The 25,618-nt window shown below is 38.9% G+C and overlaps 1 protein-coding gene across 3 annotated transcripts in view; it reads right to left on the reverse strand.

The window, feature by feature from the left end:
- Positions 1 to 25,618, reverse strand: part of TLK1 (tousled like kinase 1) — a 146,241-nt gene that overhangs the window by 47,100 nt on the left and 73,523 nt on the right. For all 3 annotated transcript variants that reach the window (XM_045032665.1, XM_045032663.1, XM_045032664.1), the window contains exons 4-11: positions 25,009 to 25,084; positions 19,257 to 19,303; positions 18,637 to 18,729; positions 12,972 to 13,061; positions 12,020 to 12,112; positions 10,957 to 11,067; positions 9,196 to 9,332; positions 7,412 to 7,600 (exon numbers count right to left, since the gene is read on the reverse strand). In XM_045032665.1, the coding sequence (XP_044888600.1) occupies positions 7,412 to 7,600; positions 9,196 to 9,332; positions 10,957 to 11,067; positions 12,020 to 12,112; positions 12,972 to 13,061; positions 18,637 to 18,729; positions 19,257 to 19,303; positions 25,009 to 25,084 (836 nt within the window). The remainder of the gene's footprint in view (positions 1 to 7,411; positions 7,601 to 9,195; positions 9,333 to 10,956; positions 11,068 to 12,019; positions 12,113 to 12,971; positions 13,062 to 18,636; positions 18,730 to 19,256; positions 19,304 to 25,008; positions 25,085 to 25,618) is intronic.

Here is a 25,618-nt window from a genome sequence, read left to right on the forward strand (position 1 = left end):
GGAGCAGCAGATAGGTGAGTAGCAACAGGCTTTATGGCTGACCTTCTTCAAACTCAGAAGGGAGAGGAGATCCTGTCATTAAGGCCATATAGTCCATATGTTAAATGGAAAGCAAATGAATGGAGCCTCAAATGGCTTGTCCCAATAGACCAGAGAAGTGAGCACAAGTGAGAACATGAGACCTGGAAAAACCAACCATTCCAGTTCCAAGAACTGTCACGATGAACCTGCCAACTGCACAAGACAGCACTAAGTCTGAGCCAGACACTCACAGAAAAAAGGCCCTTATTGAGATTTCTCCTCAAGGTCCATGTCCAGTGTCTGATACAGGGACTGGATTTGTTAGGTTTCCTTGATTAGAATGGCAAAGAGCCTCGGCTGCCCAAAGGAGTGGAGTCAAGATATGATGACTCTACACACATCATGGCAAGAACAAACTATTGGTTTGTGTGTCTACTTCTAGAAACATGGAGAGACTCAATGCTCACAACCTAAATTTGCTGTTCTTATGAGAGTACTTGGAGGCCACAATCAAAAAGTTAGAGGACCCCCTGATCCAATAAAGGTACAAACACAAACTATCACTGGAAACATAAGTTTTATATCAAATCCTCCAGAAATCACTCTGGGCACTGAGTGAAAGTCCTTCAGCCACAGCTAGCTGAAGAAAGGAACGAACTAAGGCAGTTTAGGAAACTTGGTCCTTTCATAACCTTGGCTACCTACATGCAGGACCAGGATAGGAAGTTTGTGTAGCTCCAATAGGCACTGCTTTACAGGATGTTCCTGAAGCACAGTAATCCTTGAGAGGCACAACCCACAAGTATGAATATGCAGAGGTCACCTTGAAAATATATTACATTTCAAGTCAATCTCGCTCCATCCTTCCACACTATGCCCAGTAAACAACTGTTTTTCTTACAGTATATTTTATTTACAAATCTAATGTGGTTAGAGGCACTGCATGATGCATAAGCAATTTAAAACTGTTGACACTGATTTTTCAGAGAAGCTTATGAAATGCTAAATTTTATTGTAGGCACAATTACTTTAACTTGTGTTAGATTACTGGTGAAGAAACAAACCTCATTCCCACCTGTATTCAAAAACAGTTACATGCTAGAAGTAGGTTTATTATTCCTTATTTGAACATTAAAGTGTGCTACACCTTACATAATAGTTAATAGAAACTAACAGAAATATTACTCCTATTTATCATGTTAAGTTCTAACAATGTATCTGGTGTTAATTTTTTTGGTTTATAGGCCACTACATCATTGTACTGCCCAGGCAAGGCACCCAAATTTTCAGGTTTAGTTTTTCTACTTGTAAAATGGGCCTCATAATTTAGATAGTCTCTTTCATACATAGATTTCAAAGCTCTTGACAAAAACACTGAAGAGTACCCCTATTTGATCAATATATTTCTCTTCACTCTCCTCTCACGCAAGACCAGCTCACTGATTTTTTTCTTATAAAAAAATAATCATCAGGCACAGACCTACCATGGAAAATTTCAGCAGAAAATTGAAAATTTCAGAAGCGAATGACTGAAGACAAGGAATTAAAACAGAAATTGTGATGCAACATAATTAAGGCTATTTTTTAGTCACGAGTAGTTTTAGTAAAAGTCATGGACAGGTCATGGGCAGTAAACAAAAATTCACAGCCCGTGACTTGTCCATGACTTTTACTAAAAATACCTGTGACTAAAACTTGGGGGGGGGGGCGGGGAGAGGGAAGAGGCGCGGGTGATCTGAGGGTGCTGCGGGAGGTGGCCCAGGACCCTGCTGCTGCTGGAGAGGAGGGTTGGCAGGGCTGGCTGGGGCTCCCTACCTGGCTCCGCATCCCTGCAGCTCCTAGGAGGTGGAGGGGCACAAGCACTAGCTGCTGCAGCTCCCATTGGCAGGGAACCGCAGCACGAAGTCCCACCGCCTCCAGCTGCCTAGGTGCTGCAGGGACATGCCAGTGAGAGCCCCCCACCCCAAGGTAAGTGCCCCCTAACCCCCTGCCTTTAGCCCCCTCGCACACACACAAACTGCTGCTGCTGGCCCAGGGGATTATGTGACCTCCGTGACAGACTCGCAGCCTTAAACATAATCTATAGTGGATCACAACCAACACAGTGCTACTATTATAATGATCTCGCCTCTAGACATCCCCCAAGGGGGGAAAAAAAAAGTGGGGATATGAGTACAACAAAATGCTCAAATTCTTCTGCTCATTCCTTCCTTACAAAAAAAGAAAATGTTTCAGGATGGAATTTTTAGAAGTGCTACAGAGCTAGCCTAACTCTACTGGAGGTTTTTTACAGAGTTAGGCCAATGCTATGCACTTTCAAAAATCTCTCCCATAATGTTCTAATTCAACATCTTTTCTGGGTCTTATCTAGGTTTGTTTTATAGACTAAGCTGCTTGGGGCAAGGGCTGTCTTTATTTGTCCTGTAAAGACCCAGGCACATTGTTGGTGCTTAAACATGTAATTCTGAAAAACTGCTGAAAACATCTACTTCCTCCATGCCCAACAGAATGTTCCCTCTAAACGAGTTTGTTCAATTAGATTAGCATAACTGACATCTTAGTATCCCCTCCCACAAATATTTTAAATTAGACACAGAGATCAGAACTGAAGTATTTGCATGAGAGACTGCCACTGAATAAATGGAGTGACAGAGGAAATGATGATTAGGGAGTCACCATGACCAAAACGGCTAAAGCTGAAAAGTGAAGGGAGGAGGAAGTCACTACAGAAACCAAAATTCTTCTCTCTAAAAGCAATAACGTATTAGCCACTTGAAGAACATAGAATCACAGAACTGGAAGGGACCTTGAGAGGTCATCTAGTCCAGTCCCTTGCACTCGTGACAGGACTAATTATCTAGACCATTCCTGACAGGTGTTTGTCTAAACTGTTCTTAAAAATCTCCAATGATGGAGATTCCACAACCTTCCTAGGCAATTTATTCCAGTGCTTAACCACTCTAACAGTTAGGAAGTTTTTCCTAATGTCCAACCTAAACCTCCCTTGCTGCAATTTCAGCCCTTTCCTTCTTGTCCTATTCTCAGAGGTTAAGAAAAACAATTTTTCTTCCTCCTCCTCTTAACAACCTTTTACATACTTGAAAACTATTATGTCCCCCCTCAGTCTTCTTTTTTCCCAGACTAAACAACCCAATTTTTTTCAATCTTCCCTCATAGGTCACGTTTTCTAGACCTTTAATCATTTTTGTTTGCTCTTCTATGGACTTTCTCCAATTTGTCCACATCTTTCCTGAAATGTGGCGCCCAGAACTGGACACAATACTCCAGTTGAGGCCTAATCAGAGCGGAGTAAAGACGAAGAATTACTTCTCGTATCTTGCTTACAACAATCCTGCTGATACATCCCAGAATGATGTTCGCTTTTTTTTGCAACAGCATTACACTGTTGACTCATATTTAGCTTGTGGTCCCCTATGACTCCCAGATCCCTTTCCGCAGTACTACGTCCTAGGCAGTATTTCTCATTTTGTATGTGTGCAACTGATTGTTCCTTCCTTAGTAGAGTACTTTGCATTTGTCCTCATTGAATTTCATCCTATTTACTTCAGACCATTTCACCAGTTTGTCCAGATCATTTTGAATTCTAATCCTATCCTCCAAACCACTTGCAACCCCGCCCAGCTTGGTATCATCCGCAAACTTTATAAGTGTACTCTCTTTGCCATTACCTAAATCATTGATGGAGATATTGAACAGAACTGGACCCAGAACCGATCTCTGCAGGACACCACTCGTTATACACTTCCAGCATGACTGTGAACCACTGATGATTACTCTCTGGGAACCATTTTCCAACCAGTTATGCACCCACCTTATAGTAGCTCCATCTAAGTTGTATTTCCCTAGTTTATTTATGAGAAGGTCATGTGAGAGAGTATCAAAAGCTTTACTAAAGTCAAGATATACCACATCTACTGCTTCCCCGCCTATTCACAAGGCTTGTTACCCTGTCAAAGAGAGCTATCAGGTTGGTTTGACATGATTTGTTTTTGACAAATCCATGATGACTGTTACTTATCACCTTATTGTCTTCTAGATGTTTGCAAATTGATTGCTTAATTATTTGCTCCATTATCATTCTGGGTACAGAAGTTAAGCTGACTGGTCTGTAACTCCCTGGGTTGTCCTTATTTCCCTTTTTACAGACTGGCACTATATTTGCTCTTTTCCAGTCTTCTGGAATCTCTTCCATTTCCGTATTGAGAGCAAAGTGTGATTTCACATGCATCTGACGAAGTGGGTATTCACCCACGAAAGCTTATGCTCCAATACATCTGTTAGTCTATAATGTGCCACAGGACTCTCTGTTGCTTTTCATGTGGTTAGTTGCCATCTTGATGAGTACTTTCATTCACATTCATTAGATCATAGATTATTATGGTTGGAAGGGACCTCAAGAGATCATCTAGTCCAACCCCCTGCTCAAAGAAGAACCAATCCCTAAATGGCCCCCTCAAGGATTGAACTCACAACTCTGGGTTTAGAAGGCCAATGCTCAAACCACTGAGCTATCCCTAGATAAACATGGTAAATTGTTAATCATCCAACTACATCAGGAAAATGACCTGTCACTGGCAATGCCTCAGCCATCACCTTCTTCTGGTTTTGAAAACTGTTTTCAAACTGTTCATATACAAAAAGCTGTTTTCAACCCTGGTTTCAACCACACTTTTTTGTAACCAAGCTAAAAAAATGTTTGTTTTTGTCTACACAAAAAGCTAAGCTATTGTAACAACTAAATAAGGTGGTGCCAGAGGGACTCACTGCTGAGAAGCTTTGTTACCAGATAATTTTTTTCAGCATAGCAGCGTAAAGGTCTGCCTAATCACATACGCGTATGTTGTACTAATGTACCTCTGTTTTAGTTCATTAATCTCAGCCATTCTGTACTTCCCTCCAGCTAGGTATAAATAAAGCCTCTTCCCTTTGGCTATGGGCTAATTAGAACCATTATTCTCAGAGTGATGTGGGCACAGTGATGAGCACAAGATGAATGCAGTAATGGTAGATTAGAAAGAGTAAATGAATACTGAATACTAGACTGGAAAAGCACAATTATTAATTGTTTTAACCAGCCACATGGACACGTGCTATCTGTCTAACTCTGTAATGGTGAGCAGCAGTTTTACTGTAGGTATCTTTCAGAGAAGAAGTATCATCACACTAACAAGTAAGACTACAACAAATCCTAATCAAAAGTTTTAAAACCCTCTAGAGTTCCTGGCAAAGGAACATGATAGGGCATTATGTTCTGGTGATCCCATGTCGCATAAAGGACCCCAGGAAATAACACACGAATAGGCAGGCAGTGTTATACATAAAACAGCAGTTATATCAGGACCAAATTAACATATACAAATGCACAGCTAGTCTTGATTCAATAATGATTAATATGTGTAAACTACCATTCAATTACTAAAATAGAAAAAAATTGCAATTAACTTATTGGCTATACCGTTGTCAAAAGAAATCTTCAATGCTCAATTTGTATTCAATTTACATGTAACAGCTTAATCAAACCTAAATTAAATGTGAATTTGAAAATGTTAAAAATAATTAATTTGAGAATATTTTGACAGAAGGACAGGAGTAGCTATTTGTGAATCTGGAACAAATCGGACAAGAGATATTCATTGTACAATTAAATATGCAATGCCTCTTGTGAAACATGCAACTGAAACAAAATTTATCATCTACTAAAGCAGCAAAAAATCTCAGGAAATTTAACATGAATATAGACTAAAAAGACTTAGCCAAACATATTGGTCAGGTATATTAATGGCTAAGAGTAACAGTAACAATTGCTTGGCTTTTAATATATAGAACATTTATATTGTCACAAGCTTTGTTTGTATGGTAGAAAGTAAAAGCAACTACAGAGCTGTCCTGCAGATTTAAAAAACAAGAATGCTAAAGTCTCTACAAACACAACACACGATTTACAGAATCCCAATATATGTATTCATTTTTCTTAAGTGGAACAAAGAGTTAGGGATTGACAAACTGTGCAAGAAGAACGAGCTAGTTCCCCTGGAAACAGATATTCTAGAAAAGAGCCCATATTAGTTCCAGTATTATTTAAAAAGAAAACTTCAGAATACAGCTGCAGAGTGAAGCATGCCTAGCTTATATGAGAAAGAAGCACTTCTTGAATGGTAAGTTATATATGAAAATTTAAGGTTTTGGTGTTTTAAATTAGCACCTCTGAACAGCCTTTCTACTGTAAACTTTCTGAAAAGCGTCACTTTTAAAAACAAACCATAATCACTATTAACTTAAAGGTCTAATGTCAGTTCTAAATCCTGTTGCAGACCCCTTTTATTCTTAATTCTTTTGCCACCACGTGCAAAATGTACCAGAAACATATGATGCACAGGTAAAAGGGATATTGGATTTGATAATCAGAAAAGGCTGAACATTTTGTTGTCATTGTAAATATTTAAAATAATGATTTTTCTGATGATTAAAGGTTACAATCAACCTGGGATCTAGCCAATTTCAAAACAGGAGTTTAAAAGAACTTTGAAGTACTGCTCCTGGTGCATTGGCCAACTTTTTGTAGTTTAATAACCACATTATCATATTTGTTAAAAATGTGCTTCCCTCCTGTTGTTGTATGGAAAACTCAAACAAAGGAGGAGAAAAATTGATTATACAGGGAAATAGTGATAATGAATATATGATGAAGTGCAATCAAATGCAAAGTAAACAAATTGAAGGAAAAAACTTTTCTTTTTTTCAATCTCTTTCCATTATACTTAACTTTACAGTTACTTGTAACAATAGTAGGTAACATATTTTCATACAGAAGGGTCATTTTTAAATTGAGGGTGTCCATTAAACCAGCACTAAAGCATTGAAATTAAAAGACGCAAGATCATTTTCTTTTTTTTAAGCACATTATTAATTTAGATGCAGGCTGTCAGATACTACGGGCTGTATCCAACTCCTTTCAAAGCCAATTGAAAGACTATTATCTTCTTCAGCGGAAGCTGACTTGGTCACCAAAAGCCTTCTTTATATCAGTTTAACTGAAAGAAGAATAAGGCTAACTCCACTGATTTCAGTGGATTTACAAGTGTAGAATACTAGAATTAGGCATGTCTAAGTAGAGAACCATAGACACATTGCATCAGGGCAAAACAGACTGATGCAATTTACCCAAGATAAATTGCAATGATACATTGCAGCTACATAGACTTTGGTGCAAGTTTAGTCAATTTAGACAAGCCATCAGTGAGAACAGAGTAAGTCCCTAACTTGCTGGCATATGGTGTAACTGCTGAGGTTATGCCAATACTTGCGCTGCAAACAAAATGGACAACATCTAGGAAACCATGAAAATGACTGACTGAATTGGTAAACTTACAGCTGTGGTAAACTGGGTCTAAGAAAGGGATCATTTTCTGCCCCATTGACAGCTTTATTTTTCCTCTGTTTTGGTTCCGAATTGGCAGATGGTGTTTGAGAATTATTCGTAGATGGAGGTTTTCGTTTGGCTAGGAGCTTTCTTTGCCTTTCGATATCTTCCCTTTGTTGATTCACCCATTCTTGTTGCCTGTAAAACCAAAAATATTGCATTAACTATTAATATTTTTACAGCTAATAACATTTTAAAAAGCAGGCTTATAATAATGGCAATGATGGATTCTAATCCACTGAATTACCATAATCTCTTTTCTTGGTAAAAATGAAATGCTCATGTGGTGTACTTAACTAACAGGCACTGTAAATGTCAATATTTATTTTGGGGGGCAGAAGAAGAATTTGCATGATTTTATTTTATTTTGTACGTTTGTTTCTTGGTGTATTCTTTGTTGGATAATATGCTACAGATCTGCAATTTGGCAAGAGGATGGTAATTGAAAAAGTTGTACTTTTTCTGCCGGTAATCATTTTTGCACAAATGAAGAATAAGAGTATTTCAGAGTATGTTAAAAAGAAATAGAATGTTCCCTATTAGGTAGGAATAGTCTCACAAACTTTTGGAAACATGTTGGTATAATTGTCTTTTGGAATAGGTTTCCAAAAGTGTAACATACATACTGTGTTCTCCACATTGGAAACAAATGGTATGCTGACAAAGTGGATATTATCGCTTACAACCAACACCAAAATAAAAAAAAAAAAGTCAGAGATGTTAATACAGAATATTAATATGGTTGTTTTACAAATCAGATACTTTATCTGAGCTGACCTTCCTAAATAAATAATCAGTTTGGTTACACAGCAAATATTGTATGTGTGCACAAAACACATAAGGAAGACTGCAAAAGCTAAATCATTAGATATTAACTAGGTCAGGGGTTCTCAAACATTTAGTGTGGACCCATTTCTGACGAGTGTATTCACAGACCAAATCCCTACGCAATCACAATCCTATTTGCATTCCCACATCTTTCTTGGCAAAACTAGAGGTTTCTAGTGAATACATTAATACTTAACAATGTAAAGGTCAAATCAGTTTACTTTACAAAGCATGTCTCTGAAGTTATGAATTAGTTTCTTTCTCCCATTCCACCCCCTGCCCCATCTCCCCAAGCTCCTTCTCTGCTCCATTCTCTGCTGAAGTACCTTGTTGAGGCAGCTCTTTTCCTGCTGGCGGCTACAGGCTCCTTTCCCCCATCCGCTTATGCTAGCAGCAGCCCCTAGTGGCGGCTGCTAGGTTTGCTCCTCCTCCTCGCTCCTCCTTCATTGCAATGAAGAGCCTGGATGTCTGTTGAAGCTGCTATAATGAAGGATGTGGAGCCAGCACCATGTGACCAGCAAGCCCTCCACAGACCATCAACTGTTCCACTGACCACCAGTAGTCGGTGGATCACAGTTTGAGAATCACTGATCTAGGTTTACAACTTTTTCTATCAATTGTGATGATTAATGAAATGCTGCGCAGTTAGTAAATTCACACTTGTTCTAAGGCTTGTTAAAATCAAGTGAGGCCCAATCATCTTCTTTAAAAAACAACAGGATTTAGCATTCTACATTCTGTCAGTTGATTAAGGGAGTTCTGTACTGTATTCTGAAACTTCAAAAAGCAAAGTGAAATACTACATATGAAAAGCAGCTCCAATCCTAGAAGCTCTTAGTAATAAAAAAATCCACTGGAGGGAACTGACAATTACTGAGAATTTTAAAAACATAACATTGACTAACTTCACAAGATTTTGAAATGCAAAGCCATCTGTCCACTGTTCAGTAAATGAAGCACCATGTCGAACTGTTGTAAAATGCCCGAGGCGTAGTCTGTCTTGCATACTCTTCTCTCTGCTTGCCAGCTTTTCTTGTGTGCTCTAAGAAAATCAAAATATTACCAGTTTTTCTAAAGTGTTTAAAAGTTAGCAAAAATACAGCCCCTCCCTCTTATGTCTTTTTTTGAGTAGTAGATAAAAGAATGATGGATGGAAATAAGTTTCAACTACTCATATTCCAATTAACTCTGCAGAACCCATACATGTTATTTTTTCTGGTTTATACATTATCAGAATGGTTACAAATTCTGCAGTAAGAATTTAGCTATTATTCATAATGATACATGAACCAGAAAACCCAAGCTTGACTTTACTTGCAAATGTGACATGGAATTTAAAGAATGAGGGAAGAAGGCAGGGGGAATTTGAGCTACCTTTATTCTGTCACAATTCAAGGCTCCTCAGCAGGCTGGTGTGTCCCCAGCACAAGAGCTTTCTATGGGATGCTCTACACCAGTGGTTCTCAAAGCTGGTCCGCCGCTTGCTCAGGGAAAGCCCCTGGCGGGGCGGGCCGGTTTGTTTACCTGCCGCGTCCACAGGTTCGACCGATAGCAGCTCCCACTGTCCGCAGTTCGCCACTCCAGGCCAATAGGGGCTGTGGGAAGCGGCCCGGGCCGAAGGATGTGCTGGCCGCCCTTCCTGCAGCCCCCACTGGCCTGAAGCGGCGAACCGCGGTCACTGGGAGCCGCGATCAGCCGAACCTGCGGACGCAGCAGGTAAACAAACTGGCCCAGCCCACCAGGGGCTTTCCATGAACAAGCAGCGGACTGCTTTGAGAACCACTGCTCTACACTCCAAAGCAGGCCACACTCCCCTTAGTCTGATGAACAACAGGCCTGATACATCCTGTTCCCAGCATACCCTGGTGCTGAGGCTAGCAATGGTGATAGCATAGATAATCAAGGTGACCCTCTATTGTGGGAATTCTTCCGCAGTCTCTCACAGCAGAATTTATGCAAAAATTTAGTTTATTTTCTTAATGTCCTGATGTGTCTTGTAATCATTGCATTAAACTAATTTTTGTATTCATTTGCCTTGATTTTGGGGGTTGTTTTTAAGAAAAGCAGTATTGCTAGTGTTTAAGAATGTTAGCATTAAATTTGAAGTTCAGATCTCATTTACGTGAATGGGATGGCAGAGGGGTAAGTACCTGCTTTTGCTACTCTTAATATTCAGCTAAAGACAGAAGGCAGCAGTGGACTGATTTACAGTGGAAATTCTCCTAGTTCTCTTACGTGCTTTTCACAAAAATAATGTCCCCAGTGAGCATGTTCAGAAGTAGTTTTTCAATCACCTGTAAATTTATTTTAAAACAGTTTGCCCAAAAGTTCAGAAAAAAGGCTGAACACCACCCAGAGGAAAAGCCACATGCTAAGGTCGTATCTTTTATGCTTGGCAGTGACTGAATTATTAGTGAGCAAAAAAATGTTTAAGTTCAAGAATGCATTTTTTCCACTCTTCCATATTTCAAAAATGGCTGAAGGGATTTTTCTCAAATTTAAAATTAATTAGTTCTGGACTGAGACCAAAAACTTAGAAAGTTTCAGCCCAAACAGAAAGCTACAATCAAGTGAAAATGGGGTGGAGGGTTTAATAACGGCACTCCATAGGTAACTATCTATAGTGCTTTCCACCACACGCTGAAAAAAATAGTGTTCCACCTTACCTTTTCAATCAGAAGTTTCTTGCTCATTGAAATGCATTTGTTTAACCTTTCTTTATATTTTTCAAGTAGCTTTTGTTGTTCATCTATTTGTCTTCTAAGATCACAGTTAGCCTAAGAACAAATATGAAAAAAAATGTCTGTTATATTTCACATCAATGTTATTTTATGGAAAATACTACAAATCAAAAACATACAACTATTATCAATACAAATGTATAGCTTCAGTGACATGCACTAAAGCAGAATGTCTACATATATATTACTTCTATACAGTTTAGCAGGTAAAGACAGAAACATGCAAGATTTTTATGAACATATTTTAGATGAGATGTATACAATTTGTGAAGTTATTACAATCCCTTTTACCCATCTCCTTTAAAGGCTTCTATTTGTTCTATTTGTGCACTGTTGTCTGCTTTTTGTCACATCTTGTTTGTCTAGTTGTTGATATAGTTACCTCTCTGCATCCCTACTACTTCTGGAGTATAACCACCCCAACTCCCTTACTCTAGTACAGAAACTTTTCAAAGTACTTCATTTTTTTCCTCATTATAGGCAGTTATTTTGTGCCCATGGTACTTCTGTCATGGTAATCTTGAAAACGTAGGTAATAATAAATTATCCTAGTGAGGAATGCTTTACTTTACAATTAAAGCAAGAAATCTGTGAAAATATATCAAGATTTGTAAAAAGCCAAAGAAATTAAACTAACACACTGCCATATACAATATCATCCTTGTCTGGAGGCTGAAGAAGTCTATAACCATATTTAATAGTTAGATGTGCCAAAGATATTTCTTTTAAATGCTGAAGCAGAGAAAAATGAGATTCATGCACTTAGTTATTGCATACTGTAGTATGTGCTGCTTTTCAGAAAAAGCATTTATGCAGATTTTATAGAATATTTTAATCTTCGCAAATCTGGTGTTTTCTGTCATATTTATACTGAAAGTTTAAAATATTTTCAGCTTTATAACTTCATATGGTAGTACAGATATTTTCTATACACCATCACTAACAGATATTTTAAACAGACATCTTTTACTCAGTCTTTTACACTTACCCTGAGCAAGTCATCTATACGACCTTCTTTCTTTTCCAAGTCTTGATTTTTATTACTTTCCAGTGCAGCTAATTTCAGCATCGTGAGATCAGTCTAAACAAAAACATTTTCAAATATTTAATTCCATTCTTTGGCAGCTGTAACACATGATTTTCCTCATTTTTGTATCAATGTTGTTAATTATTTTAAATTATTATAATTGTCTTAGTCCATTAACAGGCTGGGTTGAGTAAAGAGTTTGGATGAGCCACTTTAACTGATAAAGTTCTTCATTAATTGAAAGTCAATCTATTAAAGCGCAATTAATTTTCTTTTCCAGTAAGGGATGAACACAACATGGCTTGAATGAAAAAGTCTACTAATAATACTGTGTTAAATTGTCTCTGTTTGGTCTGAAGTGGTATCCCTCTAAGTAAGGAAGTTTTAAACTAACCAATTGCGAAAGACAGAGGGTCAGAGGACTGGGCTGGACATGCCAAATGAAACAGCAGTTCAGCAATAAGCATGCTGCAAAAAAAAAAAAGGATTGCCATTTTCATTGACAAAGAACTTCGACTTTTAGTTCTGAAAGGCCATGTTGTATCTGACCATATATCATTGTCACAGTGGTTGCTATCTTAAATACTGATAGAGCTAGAAACCAACACTTTAAGATCAAATGACAGCCTGAATCTTGAGCAAAAGGTAAAAAGCATTCATCTAACTCTAATGGTTCATGAAGTGCTATGCTGGAAGTAATGTGAGCACAAAATGGTAATCAGAATGACTAGCAGCTCATAATTTATCAAGGACAGAAATGTTTTTGCAGACCACTACAAATGCTTACAGAACCTGTAAATTTTCTAAATACTGGTCTTGAACCAGTTATCAGGCATGGAAATAAATGGTCATTGATCAATGTTTTCATGTATTCTAAAAATGACACGGGAAGAGTCAACATAGAAGTGTTTACCTGAGTGATTTTAAATGATAACTGTTTTGGCTGTGTAACAGGGTGGTCCCCAAAAGCTAATGCAGTAGGAGAAGGACTATTCTGTTGAACCTAAAATACATAAACAAAAGATATCAGCTTCAACTTGAAATACTCAGATTGCAAAGTGAAAGTATTTTGAATGTGTATCTCAAAATCCTGTGAAAATAACTACTTGACAGTTGGTTGTAATTAACAAGGTAAAATACAAAACATGGAAAGACCATAATCTAACTATATGACAGATCTATCTTTGGAGTATTGTATCTAGCTGTTCACCATGCAGGTAATCACATGTGTATTTTGGAGAGGATGCAACATGCTCTAAAAAAAACTATGATTGGATCCATTTCAAGGAAAAAGGCTGAGAGATTTGGTCTTATTCTGTATGGAATAGGAGCTTTTAGAAAGTTTCTAAAGACTGTTACTTACCTTAAGAGGAATAGAATAAAGTTTGTAGAAACAGGCACAATACATATCAATTCACACTAATGCTCAATTAAAACAAAATTCTGGCATCAAGCACAACAGTTAGATAGTATGAACAAAGCTGATCTAATAAGGACTCTTGTATATCAAGTCTAACAACCTTTTGTCTGGTAACAACTAGTATCATAAGCTTGCATCCTTTTCCAATGTCCCTCAGCTAGATTTTTGGGAGGCTTTGTCTACACTACGCACCTTTTAGCGACACAGCTATGCTGCTACAGCCGTGCCGCTAAAAGGCGCACAGTGTAGCTGCTGTTTGTCAGCGGGAGCTCTCCTGCCGACAAAAAACTGCCACCCCCAATAAGCGGCAGTAGCTCTGTCGGCAGGCGAGCGCTCCTGTCAACAAAGTGCTGTTCACACTGGCACTTTTCGTCAGCCAAACTTTTGTCATTCAGGGATGTGTGTGCACGTGTGTTTTTCACACCACTGAATGACAAAACTTTTGTCCTTCAGTTTCCAGTGTAGATAAAGCCTTAGACTAAGTCTGACAACTCAAAAATAACTAAACTGCGTTTTCTTTAGTTTTGGCGGGCTTCTCTGTCATTGGGGGCCCAGAACAAGAGAAACCTGTTGTATATTATGGAACCAGACAGACATCACTAAGACATCAGTCTGAAACCTCTAAGAGAAATCATTTTTGGGGGGGAGGAGACGGAAAATATAAATTAATTGTGTGTGTGTGTGTGTGTGTGTGTGTGTGTGTGTGTGTGTATATATATATATAGAGAGAGAGGGGAGGGCTGTCAAGCAATTAAAAAAATTAATCGCAATTAGTTGCACAATTAAAAAATTAATCGTGATTAATCGCACTGTTAAACAAGAATAGAATACTGTTTATTTAAATATCATGGATGTTTTCTACATTTTCAAACATATTGATTTCAGTTACAACACAGAATACGAAGTGTACAGTGGTCACTTTCTATTTATTTTTAATACAAATATTTGCATTGTAAAGAACAAAGGAAATAGTATATTTCAATTCACCTAATACAAATACTGTAGTGCAATCTCTTTATCATGAAAGTTGAATTTACAAATGTAGAATTATGTACAAAAAAAACCCGCATTCAAAATAAAACAAATGTAAAACTGTAGAGCCTACAAATCCACTCAGTCCTACTTCAGCCAACTGCTCAGACAAGCAAGTTTGGTTACATTTGCAGGAGATAATGGTGCCCACTTCTTGATTACAATTGTGACATTCCATATGCTATATGAAAATATGCCTGGAATGTGAATATAATGTAACTGGAATATGTTTTATGCAAAAGGTCTCTTGTAAGGTATCAAAGCTTATAATATACTGAGTGTATATTATCCTATTTGTTTGTATGCATCATTCTTGTATCTAAAACTATATGAAGTTAACTCTGAGGTCCTACTGTAATTATGCAAAGTGTGGGCCATTAATGGTAGCTTAGGATCTTCATGGCTCCCATTAACTAGAACAATTGATTGTAAATGGCTCTGTTTACTCACAAACCCTCTTGGGTACCTGCAGGCCAATCCTGAAAGCATGCATAATGAGGTCTTACAGTGACATGTGATCATGTCACCTGGTAGTGAAATCCATCTGAAACCTGATGCTTTTCCATTTAGAAGGAAGGGTGAGAACCCAGAGAGAGACAAAGGATTCCCGTCTTGTGCCAAAGCTATAAAAGGGACTGGAACAGAACAAAGGGGGTTGCCAGTCATGATAAGTCCCCTAGCTACCACCTGAGCTGGAACAAAGACTGTACCTGGGGAAAGGATTGGGCCCAGACTAAGAAGGAGTCTAATCTGTCAAAGAAGCTTCTTGGAACATCTCTGAGGGCAAGATTTACCTGTATTCAGATTCTTAATGTACACCTCTACCCCGATATAATGCAGTCCGATATAATGCAAATTCGGATATAATGCGGTAAAGCAGCGCTCCGGGGGACGGGGCTGCTTTACCTCGTTATATCCAAATTCGTGTTACTGCAAGTGGTTCCTCTGTGCCTGCCCGTTACTTGCTGCGGCCCTCCCTGGGGCCCCCCCGCCCCAGCTCACTTCCACTCCGCCTCCTCCCACGAGCGCGCCGCAGCTCCGCTTCTCCTCCCTCCCAGGCTTGCTGCGCCAATCAGTGCGCTTGTGGGAGGAGACAGAGGCGGAGCGGAGGTGAGGTGAGCTGGGGCAGGGTGGTCACAGCAAGTAAGGGGGGGCCGCGCAGAGTAACCGCTCCCCACCCCAGTTCACCTCTGCTCTGCCTCCTCCTCCTCCCATGAGCACGCCGCCCAGCTCCACTTCTCCTCCCTCCTCCACAACTGATTGGTGCAGCAAGCCTGGGAGGGAGGGTGGAGAAGCGGAGCTGCGGCGCACTCATGGGAGGAGGCAGAACAGAGGGAGCTGGGGCAGCGGGTCCCGGGGAGGGCTGCAGCAAGTAATGGGGGGCACAGAGGAACCGCTCCCCACTCCAACTCATCTCCACCTCCTCCCCTGAGCATACCGCCGCCGCTCTGCTTCCCGCCCCCCTCCAGGCTTGACGGGCCAAACAGCTGATTGGCGCGGCAAGCCGGGAAGGGAAGGGAGGGAGGGAGAAGTGGAGCGGCGATGGTGCGCTCAAAGAGGAGGTGGAGGTGAGCTGGGGCAGGGAGTGGTTGGTTCCCCTCCCTACCTCGATATAACACGGCCTCACCTATAACACGGTGAGATTTTTTTGGCTCTTGAGGGCCGCGTTATATCGGGGTTAGACTTAGACTTGCATGTTTTGTTTTATTTTGCTTGGTAACTTACTTTGTTCTGTCTGTTATTACTTGAAACCACTTAAATCCTACTTTTTATACTTAATAAAATCACTTTTGTTTATTATTAAACCCAAAGTGATTAATACCTGGGGAAGCAAACATCTCTCTATCAGTGTTATAGAGGGCAGACAATTTATGAGCTTACCCTGTATAAGCTTTATACAGAGTAAAATGGATTTATTTGGGGTTTGGATCCCATTGGGAGCTGGAGATAGGTAACCTGCTGAGTGGTTTTCAGTTAAAACCTGCAAATTTTGGGGTGTGGTTCAGACATGGGTCTATGTTGCAGCAGACTGGAGTGTCTGGCTCTACAAGGCAGGGTTCTGGAGTCCCAAGCCATCAGGGAAAACTGGCTCAGAGGTAATTTCAGCACATCAGGTCACAGTCCCAAGGGGGTCTCTGTGACCGAACCCGTTACAATGTCACCTGAAAGTGAGAACAGGCATTCAGATGGCACTGTTGTAACCGGCATTACAAGATATTTACATGCCAGATGCGTTAAAGATTCATATGTCCCTTCATGCTTCAACCACCATTCCAGAGGGTATGCATCTACGTTGATGACGGGTTCTGCTCAATAACAATACAAAGCAGAGCAGACCGATGCATGTTCATTTTCATCATGAGTCAGATGCCACCAGCAGAAGGTTGATTTTTTGTGTGTGCGCGTGTGGGGTTCAGGTTCTGTAGTTTCCGCATTGGAGTGTTGCTCTTTTAAGACTTCTAAAAGCATGCTCCACACCTCATCCCTCTCAGATTTTGGATGGCCCTTCAGATTCTTAAACTTTGGGTCAAGTGCTGTAGCTATTTTTAGAAATCTCACATTGGTACCTTCTTTGCGTTTTGTCAAATCTGCAGTGACAGTGTTCGCAAATCAAACAACATGTGCTGGGTCATCATCTGAGACTGCTATAACATGAAATATATGGCAGATTGTTGGTAAAACAGAGCAGTGAACATTCAATTCTCCCCCAAGGAGTTCAGTCACAATTTTAATTAACACACTAATTCTTTAATGATCATCATCAGCATGGAAGCAAGTCTTTTGGAATGGTGGCTGAAGCATGAAGGTGCATACAAATGTTTAGCATATCTGGCACGTAAATACCTTGCAACACCGGCTACGAAAGTGCCATGCGAACGCCTGTTTTCACTGTCAGATAACGCCCATAAATGTAAACAAAGTTGTTTGTCTTAGCCATTGGCTGAACAAGAAGTAGGACTGAGTGGATTTGTAGGCTCTAAAGTTTTACATTGTTTTGTTTTTGAGTGCAGTTATGTAACAAAAAAAAATCTACATTTGTAAGTTATACTTTCACAATAAAGAGATTGCACTACTGTACTTGCATGAGGTGAATTGAAAAATACTATTTCTTTTGGGTTTATCATTTTTACAGTGTAAATATTTGTAATAAAAAATATAAAGTGAGCACTGTACACTTTATACTCTGTGTTGTAACAGAAATCAATATATTTGAAAATGTAGAAAAACAGCCAAAAAATATTTAATAATTTTCCATTGGTATTCTATTGTTTAACAATGCAATTAATCGCGATTAATCGACAGCCCTAATATATAGCAAAACTCAAACATTTTCTGGGCAACAGAGTGTAAGGAAGTTTGGAGATCAAATTCTGAAGCTTCCAACAAGTAGAATAAAGTGGATTTGTCCAGATGGGGGAAACAAGATAGAAATGGCCCTGCCACCTGGAGCTAAACAAAGGCAAATCCAACGTTGACACTGCAAGCCTGTGTCTCAGGGGAAACTATTTATTTTCAAATTAAATCCCAACTTTCAAATTTCAAAACATTACTATTAAGGAGAGTTATAAAGGATACAGTAATCATGTATTTAAATTTAACTAGAATCTGTTGGTTTATCAGCATTTTCGCTTATAACAGAACAACCTGGATTGCTCACTATTCCTTCCTAGCAAAAAGGACTGAGAAATATTTTTTTAATGTGTGTAGGGTAGATGTGAACAGATGTTATTATGTCCAGTTTTTGAAATAACTTAGTGAAAAAGTTATGAATTTATTTTAAATAAATGATTTGGAATTCAACAACCACCCATACCAGGTGACCATTTACCTGAAGTTATACAGTGTAATCATTAACTTGGAGCTTCACTTCAGATTATACAACAGTGTTTCAATCAGACAGTAATCTTAGTTTATAAACCTAAAATTTACTGAAAGCATTTTTAAAAATTTGAACTTTATACTACTACTTGTTTGGTTTGAAGAAATAGATATCTTCCTGAAAATAAGTTAAGAAAGTTGCACTATTTACAGTGATTATTTATAATCAGCGATTCCCAATTAAGGTTACTTTCAGTGACTGAAAACTTTTGTATTGAAATTGAACAGATTAATAGTTCAAACTTACAGAAGAAGGGGCGGAATGTGAATGTGAATTTTGAGGAGAACGGATTGCAGGAGATATGCCTCTTACAGGACTGGAGCCGTTTCCACCTTGGTACTGAAGAGGAAACATTGCAAAAGAATTAGTTAACATTCTTATTGAAAATGGATGTAAGGCAAAAAAACAAACAACACCACCACCACTTATTATATTACTACACAATCTATATGTCTAAAGGTAGGAGAGTGGGGGGGGGGAGAGAACAAAAACTATTCAAGATGTAGCTTTAATTTTTTAAATAGAAATTTTACAAACACTTCCAAAGACATTTTAAAAACTAATTAATTTAAACCATCCATTTCCTCATCCTTTTTCAGCTCCAGCAAGACCAAGAGAACATTTAAAAGACATTGCTAGCTCACAGTGTTGACATGACTTGTATGTGACTTTTGTATAGAAAGCCATGCATTTTGTGTTTCTAAATCAAGGTGGGTGACAATCCACACAAATCTGTTTCCTGAGTAGTGCAATACTCTTCACATTTATGCTTGTGAATTCAACTAAATTTAGTATCTTACACAGTTACTTGCAACATTAAAGAAAATAAAAAAAGTAATTTTCAAAATAAATAAATAAAAACTTACTTCAAAATAGTCACTAATTTTGTGACCACGTCCCCCAATACTTTTCCCTGAAGTTAAAGAAAAAATTAAAGACATTAGAAGTGACAAAAATAAACCACTATACTTACTACAGAGGTGAAAAGTACACAATATGTCAAATAAAGTCTTAGAATCTGCTAAGCAGTTTTCTGCGGCTTGGTGAGCCAATGTGTGATCTTTCTATCTAGATATTCATATGACATCCCAACAGCACAACATCTGAGAACTCCATGCACTTTAACTAATTTATTCTCACATCATCCATATATGGCAATGAAGTATAAGTATGCGCCTTTTTTTTTTTTAAACACAAACGGGAAACTGAGGCACGGAGAGACTGACCTGTTCAACTCACACAAGTCATCTGTAGCAGAGAAGCCAGGAATTAAATCATACCTCTTAACTCCCACTCCAGTGCCTTAGCCACAAGACTATCCCCATCTAACATGATGAGATGTTCATCATTAATGTCGGCAGGCAAGAGATTAGGTGCCAAGCTCCTGCACCTTTTAGGCACTGTGTCTCCAGGCTCACCAGTCAATGACTTGCCAAAAATGTCAAATCTGGTTAGCCGACAACCCACTTTCTATACTAGTCCCGTTGCTCAGTTCCTCAGCCTGAGTGGGCAAAAACAGTGAGGGCAAAATCTACTGAGGTACAGTTCCAATTTATGGAGGCAACAATAAATTACTGACCAGCTAACTCAGTAGGCTGTGACAGCTGGGGCAATATAAGGGGCTGAACAGAGAGTAGAAAGAATGAGTATCACCTTGTGGAGATGATAGCAGCTCTTTTCCCCTTGCAAGTCAGTCATAATTCCATCAGGGGAAGTTAATCAGAGGCTTTAAACCATTGCAGGGACTCTTGGATCATGAAGAGGGAATGAGACTTTTTGAACTCCTGTGTTTGAGACAGGGCACACCTTCACTGTCCCACATATATCCAAACAGTGTCAGGGGATTTCCTCTGGGCTTTGGTGATCGCACAGAAGTTGGGGGAGGGGGAAAAAAATCTCCTGGTTCAGGTGAAAAGAAGAAACTGATGAAGCATCCACGAAAGCTCATGCTCCAATATGTCTGTTAGTCTATAAGGTGCCACAGGACTCTTGTCGCGTTTTACAGATCCAGACTAACACAGCCACCCCTCTGATACTAAATGCCATAAACTGTCAGCTGAAGGCAACCTCGACTAAAGAATTCCACTTTCAAGGAAAGCACAGTAAGAAGCACCAAAGCTAAGAATTCAACAAGGTTTGAGCAAAGCACTGAGCACCCTACTGAGGACCCAGGGACTTCACAGGAGACCTAAGATAGGACACAACCCTAAGGAACTTGTCCCAATGGGATGGGTCCTCATTGTGAATCTCTAGTGAAGTCCAAAGAGAGAAGGTAGGTTACTGAAGAGGGAGCAAAAGAGAAAAGCTCCACAGAGGAGTAAGTGTAGTGAACTGCTTGGGGTAAATTAGGGTAGAGTCCTTCAGTGCAGAGAGCAGGTGGGCTTGGTATTCTTTTTGGTCCATGCAATGGTCTCAAGATTAAGCACCTCTGCCTCTCCCTCAGAACCAAGGAAGCACCTTGGGAATAGGTAAGGGACCTGGGGGAAGCACCATAGCTCTTTTTCCCCTGCTGTTCTAGGCATTTTCTCTAGAATGCATCTAGTGGGAGTGCTCTAAAGTGAGGGAAGGCCACTCAATACAGGTTTGCTCCCACTGAATTGCTGACTAGATAATCCAGACACACCAGCAGTGATGGTTTGCAGGAAGCACCCACTGTCAGGTTACACTTTCCACTTCCAGCGTGTCTGTCTGTTTCCTCTGTGCTATCTTTCATAGTGCCTGTGCTTGAGGTCTAAAGACAACACATCAATGTGAAGAACGTTTTTTTTCCTCACTGAGAGGAAAGAAGAGACTGGGAACAGTGCCTGAAAGGGGAGGGAGACTGCCTATCTTTTGCTCCTCCACTACCTGACACCAGAAGAGAAGAACTGCAGAACCACACTGGGGAACCAAGCCACAGAAAATTTATTTAAAAAAAGAAATACATATGGATTTGTTTTCCAAAAAGTGCATTTGATATTTCAACCATTAAGCTTCTAGAGATTTTTGTTCATTGGTTAAAGGTCAGCACTACCATAAAGGTGCAGCTGTCTCTTACACTTACTGTAGACCCCATTAATTGTCACATTGTAAATATACAGCTGTTTCAAATTAAGCACTCAAACCTATTATCAGACGCACCTAGAAATACATTATGCTAGGAGATATTCCTTTACTTCCATTAATTGCCTTTACAAATCATTATACAAATCATTATACATTTAGACATATTAGAGGCAAGATGGTTTATTGAAAAGCCATAAGAGATCAGGAAAACAGAAAGATGTGAACAAAGGAAAGAACCAGAGGGAAACTTATGCTAACAAATCTGTACACATCTGTACAGAACACAACAGCATGGTCCCAAATGTACTGTAATTATCATGCTGAGGGACAACTCAGTGATAACTAACTCTACAACACATTAAGTTATTACAGTGTACAATGCAACTTATATTGACTTATTTTGCCATTAACCAATTCTTACAGTTTTTCAAATACATTAAACAAACCTGTTCCCTTAGAATCACCTTCCTTAAGCAGGATGGCATTTAATCACATGGTTTAGTGCATTCCACCACATACTGCAAGTGTCTCTTTCATAAAAGCCATTTCCCTACACTTACCTACCCCCTACTCTTCATGATTTCAGTAAAGAAAGAGATGGTTTATTAAGGTTTTTAAATAAATGCACCATTTTACCACTTCCTCCATCTCCACACCAGTCTTACCCCTCCGGGTCAGCTTTTAGATAATAGGCAAGGAAGGAGTTTGTCAGCTGAGAAATATTAAAAGTGATCTGTAAGGGAAAAACTGGGCTTTGTGCCTTTGCTTCTTTATAAGGAAGGCCAGAAAGGTCATCCTATGCTACAAACAGATATTTTCTGCTTGTTTTTCACATTTGAAATTCATGTCCTATCTAGCACGGAGGACACTACTGCCTTGTCTACATTAGGATACTTTGTAGTTATAAAGGTCTATTGGCAGTAACAACATTGTAAACAGGGCATAAGAGTTTTTATTACCAGGTTGTCTGCTCTAAGAAATGCTTAAAATTTCCTGCTTTTACTACCACTTGTTCCACTTCATTGGGGCAGCAATGATGGGAGCACTAGAAGAACAGCTGTGGGAAATTTCCCAAAAAAGTTTAGAATAGGCAAAGCCTCTGTGAGGTGACTGTACCACAACAGTTAAGAGACCAAGAGTCGAGTAAGTGAGAGGAAAGACTGTCAGATTGTCTGAAGCTTTTTTTTTTTTTAATTAGAACAAAATATATGATACATTTAAATAGCAGTAAACACTCAAATCAAAATGAAACAGAAGTATTTTAAGGCAACATATCTTCCACTTTGCTTTTTTGGCTTAACATGGGAAGGGATAGCCTACACTTTCTTGAAAAAATGTAAAAAAATATATATATATTGCAAGGCAAAGTTAGACTGTCTGCATTATTCTTTACATCATGCATTAAGTAGCTAGAGGAGAAATTAATCTCGAGGACACATACTAAAAATGTCCTAGAATAACTTCAATATTAAAAGAAATGGATAAAAAGATTGTTTTATAATGCAAGCCAGTTATTTATTTATTCTAGTTTTCAGAGTCTCTTCTGTAACAGTTAACATTAACATCTAAAGCATTATAAGGAACGCAGCTGCCTCCATTGTTTTATATGTCGGTGATGTCATCAGCTATTGCAGGGAACAAATAAAACCCTGAATTCAGGTCTTGGCAAGACATTACAAGAAAAATTCCCAACTTATTTATCTGTATGTGTGAAATATTGCCACTGTAGAATCAAACAGACCAGAGATATTTAACAGAAATCAGTTCCAGAGACATAAGTTTTCATACCGAAACAAGTGACTGTGATTTATCAAGTGACTTAAAACCATGTTAACATTAAACTATGCAATCACAAATTAATAAATTTCTCCAATCCAAAAATACCAAACATCCATTTGAAGGAGTTCTCTATCTTTGCTCCCAAGAAGGCTCTGTATTTAAAGGCCCTAAACTCCCCCTCCTTCCCAAGTAATTTCCTGGGCAGGTCATGCCTCATCAGTCACTCTGGTAAAGGGAAGGGGAACATCCCACTACATTGTCTTTACAAATAAACCCCACAAGCCCTCAGAGTTGGCTCTAATTTCCTTTTAATCAGCTGACATTCTGTTCCTTCAGTTGCCAGAGTCCAAGTTTGCTGATTGCCCATGTGTACATCACCAAGGAGCCTAAAATCTACATCATCCAGCTGGTAAAATATACCCTTGGTTGGAAAATCAGGTGCTAGTGGCAGCTAAGCCACAGTATTTTAAAATAGCAACCTTGATAATTAGAATTAATCTACATAGTTTGAACTGCCAGTTCAACAGGCCTACCAGTGATTAGAACAGGTAAAGTATTCAAGTATCAACTCAGAGGAAGAGCAAGAACCACCCACAAAGGCAAAACAAAAAAAACACAGTAAATGACCAAGAGGCAAATGAACAATGCTCCTGGCTTATATATTTGCATTTAAAGGGATATTTATTAGTTCAAATGGAACACCAAAACAATAAAATAGGCCCTGTTCTCACAACTACTTTTTCTTTATATGCTAGATAGTTACCCAGAGACTTCTGAGTCTCTACCATTCCTGCCCTAAAAAGGTCACCTTAAAATGAGACAGGATATTTCAATGAATCCCATATGTGTCTGAAAGAGTACCAATTAGTAAGTATCATGATGGTGTTTTGAGAAACAAGCACATACTAGTCCCCTAGGAAATGGATTGAGAGCACCACACATTTCACAAAGGCTAAACAGTACCTGGATAGTAACAATTATGGCTGGATTCAAGTCAAAGCCAAGCCACGGCAGATGGAAGCCATCTATTTCACCCTATTGATCCCCCCCAATTATTCTAATCCTCCCCTATGAACATTTGTTGGATGGAAAAAGGTCACTCAGGACAATAATGGAAATTCATCTGAAGATAAAGCAATTGAAAACTTTAAAACCATGAATTCCTGCTCATCAGCTGGAATAAGAAAAGTAACTGCGGAGGCACACTAGTGCAAAGAATTGTTGTGGTTCTGAATAAATAGGTAGAATGTCACAATGGAAGAGCTAATTGCAGCCATGCAAAAAAATTCTCTCTCACATTTAACAGCTCAGATACAGAATCTACTTGCCTGTCCCTACCCAAGATTGATAATGAGGAAAGAGATATTTTATTCACCAGTTAAAAAAATCACTTGTCTCAGGCAATGAGTGTAGAACTCTGTAAGGCTGTCTAAGGGCTTGTCTACACAGCCCCAGAATGCAGACTACTGGGTGTGAACTGTAGTGAGCACTAAAGTGTTGCACTGTAACTGTCCTGTGTAGACCCTGCTAGTATGAACTAAAAGATACCTAGTTTGTGTTAATGTAGTCCTGTTTGAAACACAAACTAGGTACCTTCTAGTTTGCACGAGCAGGGTCTATACAGAACAGTTACAGTGCAAAACTTCACTGTGCACTGCAATTCATAACCTCATAGTTTGCACTGCAGGGCTGTGCAGACAGTCCCTAAATTTCAAGTGTTCAAGCAAATATAATTTGACTAAAAGCATGTAATACTTAACTGATATGCTATAATTCAAAAAATGTTTGGTGTACCTTGGCTACTTTCACTCTGGTTCTCTGCTTTCCTTTTTCTTCCCCTGGAAGGTTCTGATTGTTTCTTCTCTGGAGTCTACAAAAAGCAAATTAATGTCTTTAAATGCAAAAGAATCTGACCCAGCAACAGCTCTAATTATTTATATTATTGTTACACACAGTAAAAAAAAAATCTCATTCTTAAAACATGGTCTCAGTTCAGCATGAATATAATTTCAGATTTTAACTGAAGGAAAAAGATGACAATATGAGTACTTACTCTTGTACTCTCTCCCTTCAGAAGGTTTATTACACCTGTTTGTTGTGTTTACAGTAGAACATCAGAGTTAAGAACACCTTGGGCATGGAGGTTATTCGTTACTCTCAACAAAACGTTACGATTGTTCTTTCAACAGTTCACAAATGAACCTTGACTTAACACAGCTTTGAAACTTGACTATGCAGAAGGAACAAAATGCATATTTTAGCTATCTTAATTTAAATGAAACAAGCACAGAAACAGTTTCCTTATGTCAAATTTTTTTTTAAATGTTCCCTTTATATTTTTTAGTAGCTTATGTTTAACACCATACTGTACTTGCTTTTTTTCCCCGTCTCTGCTGATACCTGA

Source organism: Mauremys mutica, chromosome 10, assembly GCF_020497125.1.
Source record: "Mauremys mutica isolate MM-2020 ecotype Southern chromosome 10, ASM2049712v1, whole genome shotgun sequence".
Classification (NCBI taxonomy): Eukaryota; Metazoa; Chordata; order Testudines; family Geoemydidae; genus Mauremys; species Mauremys mutica.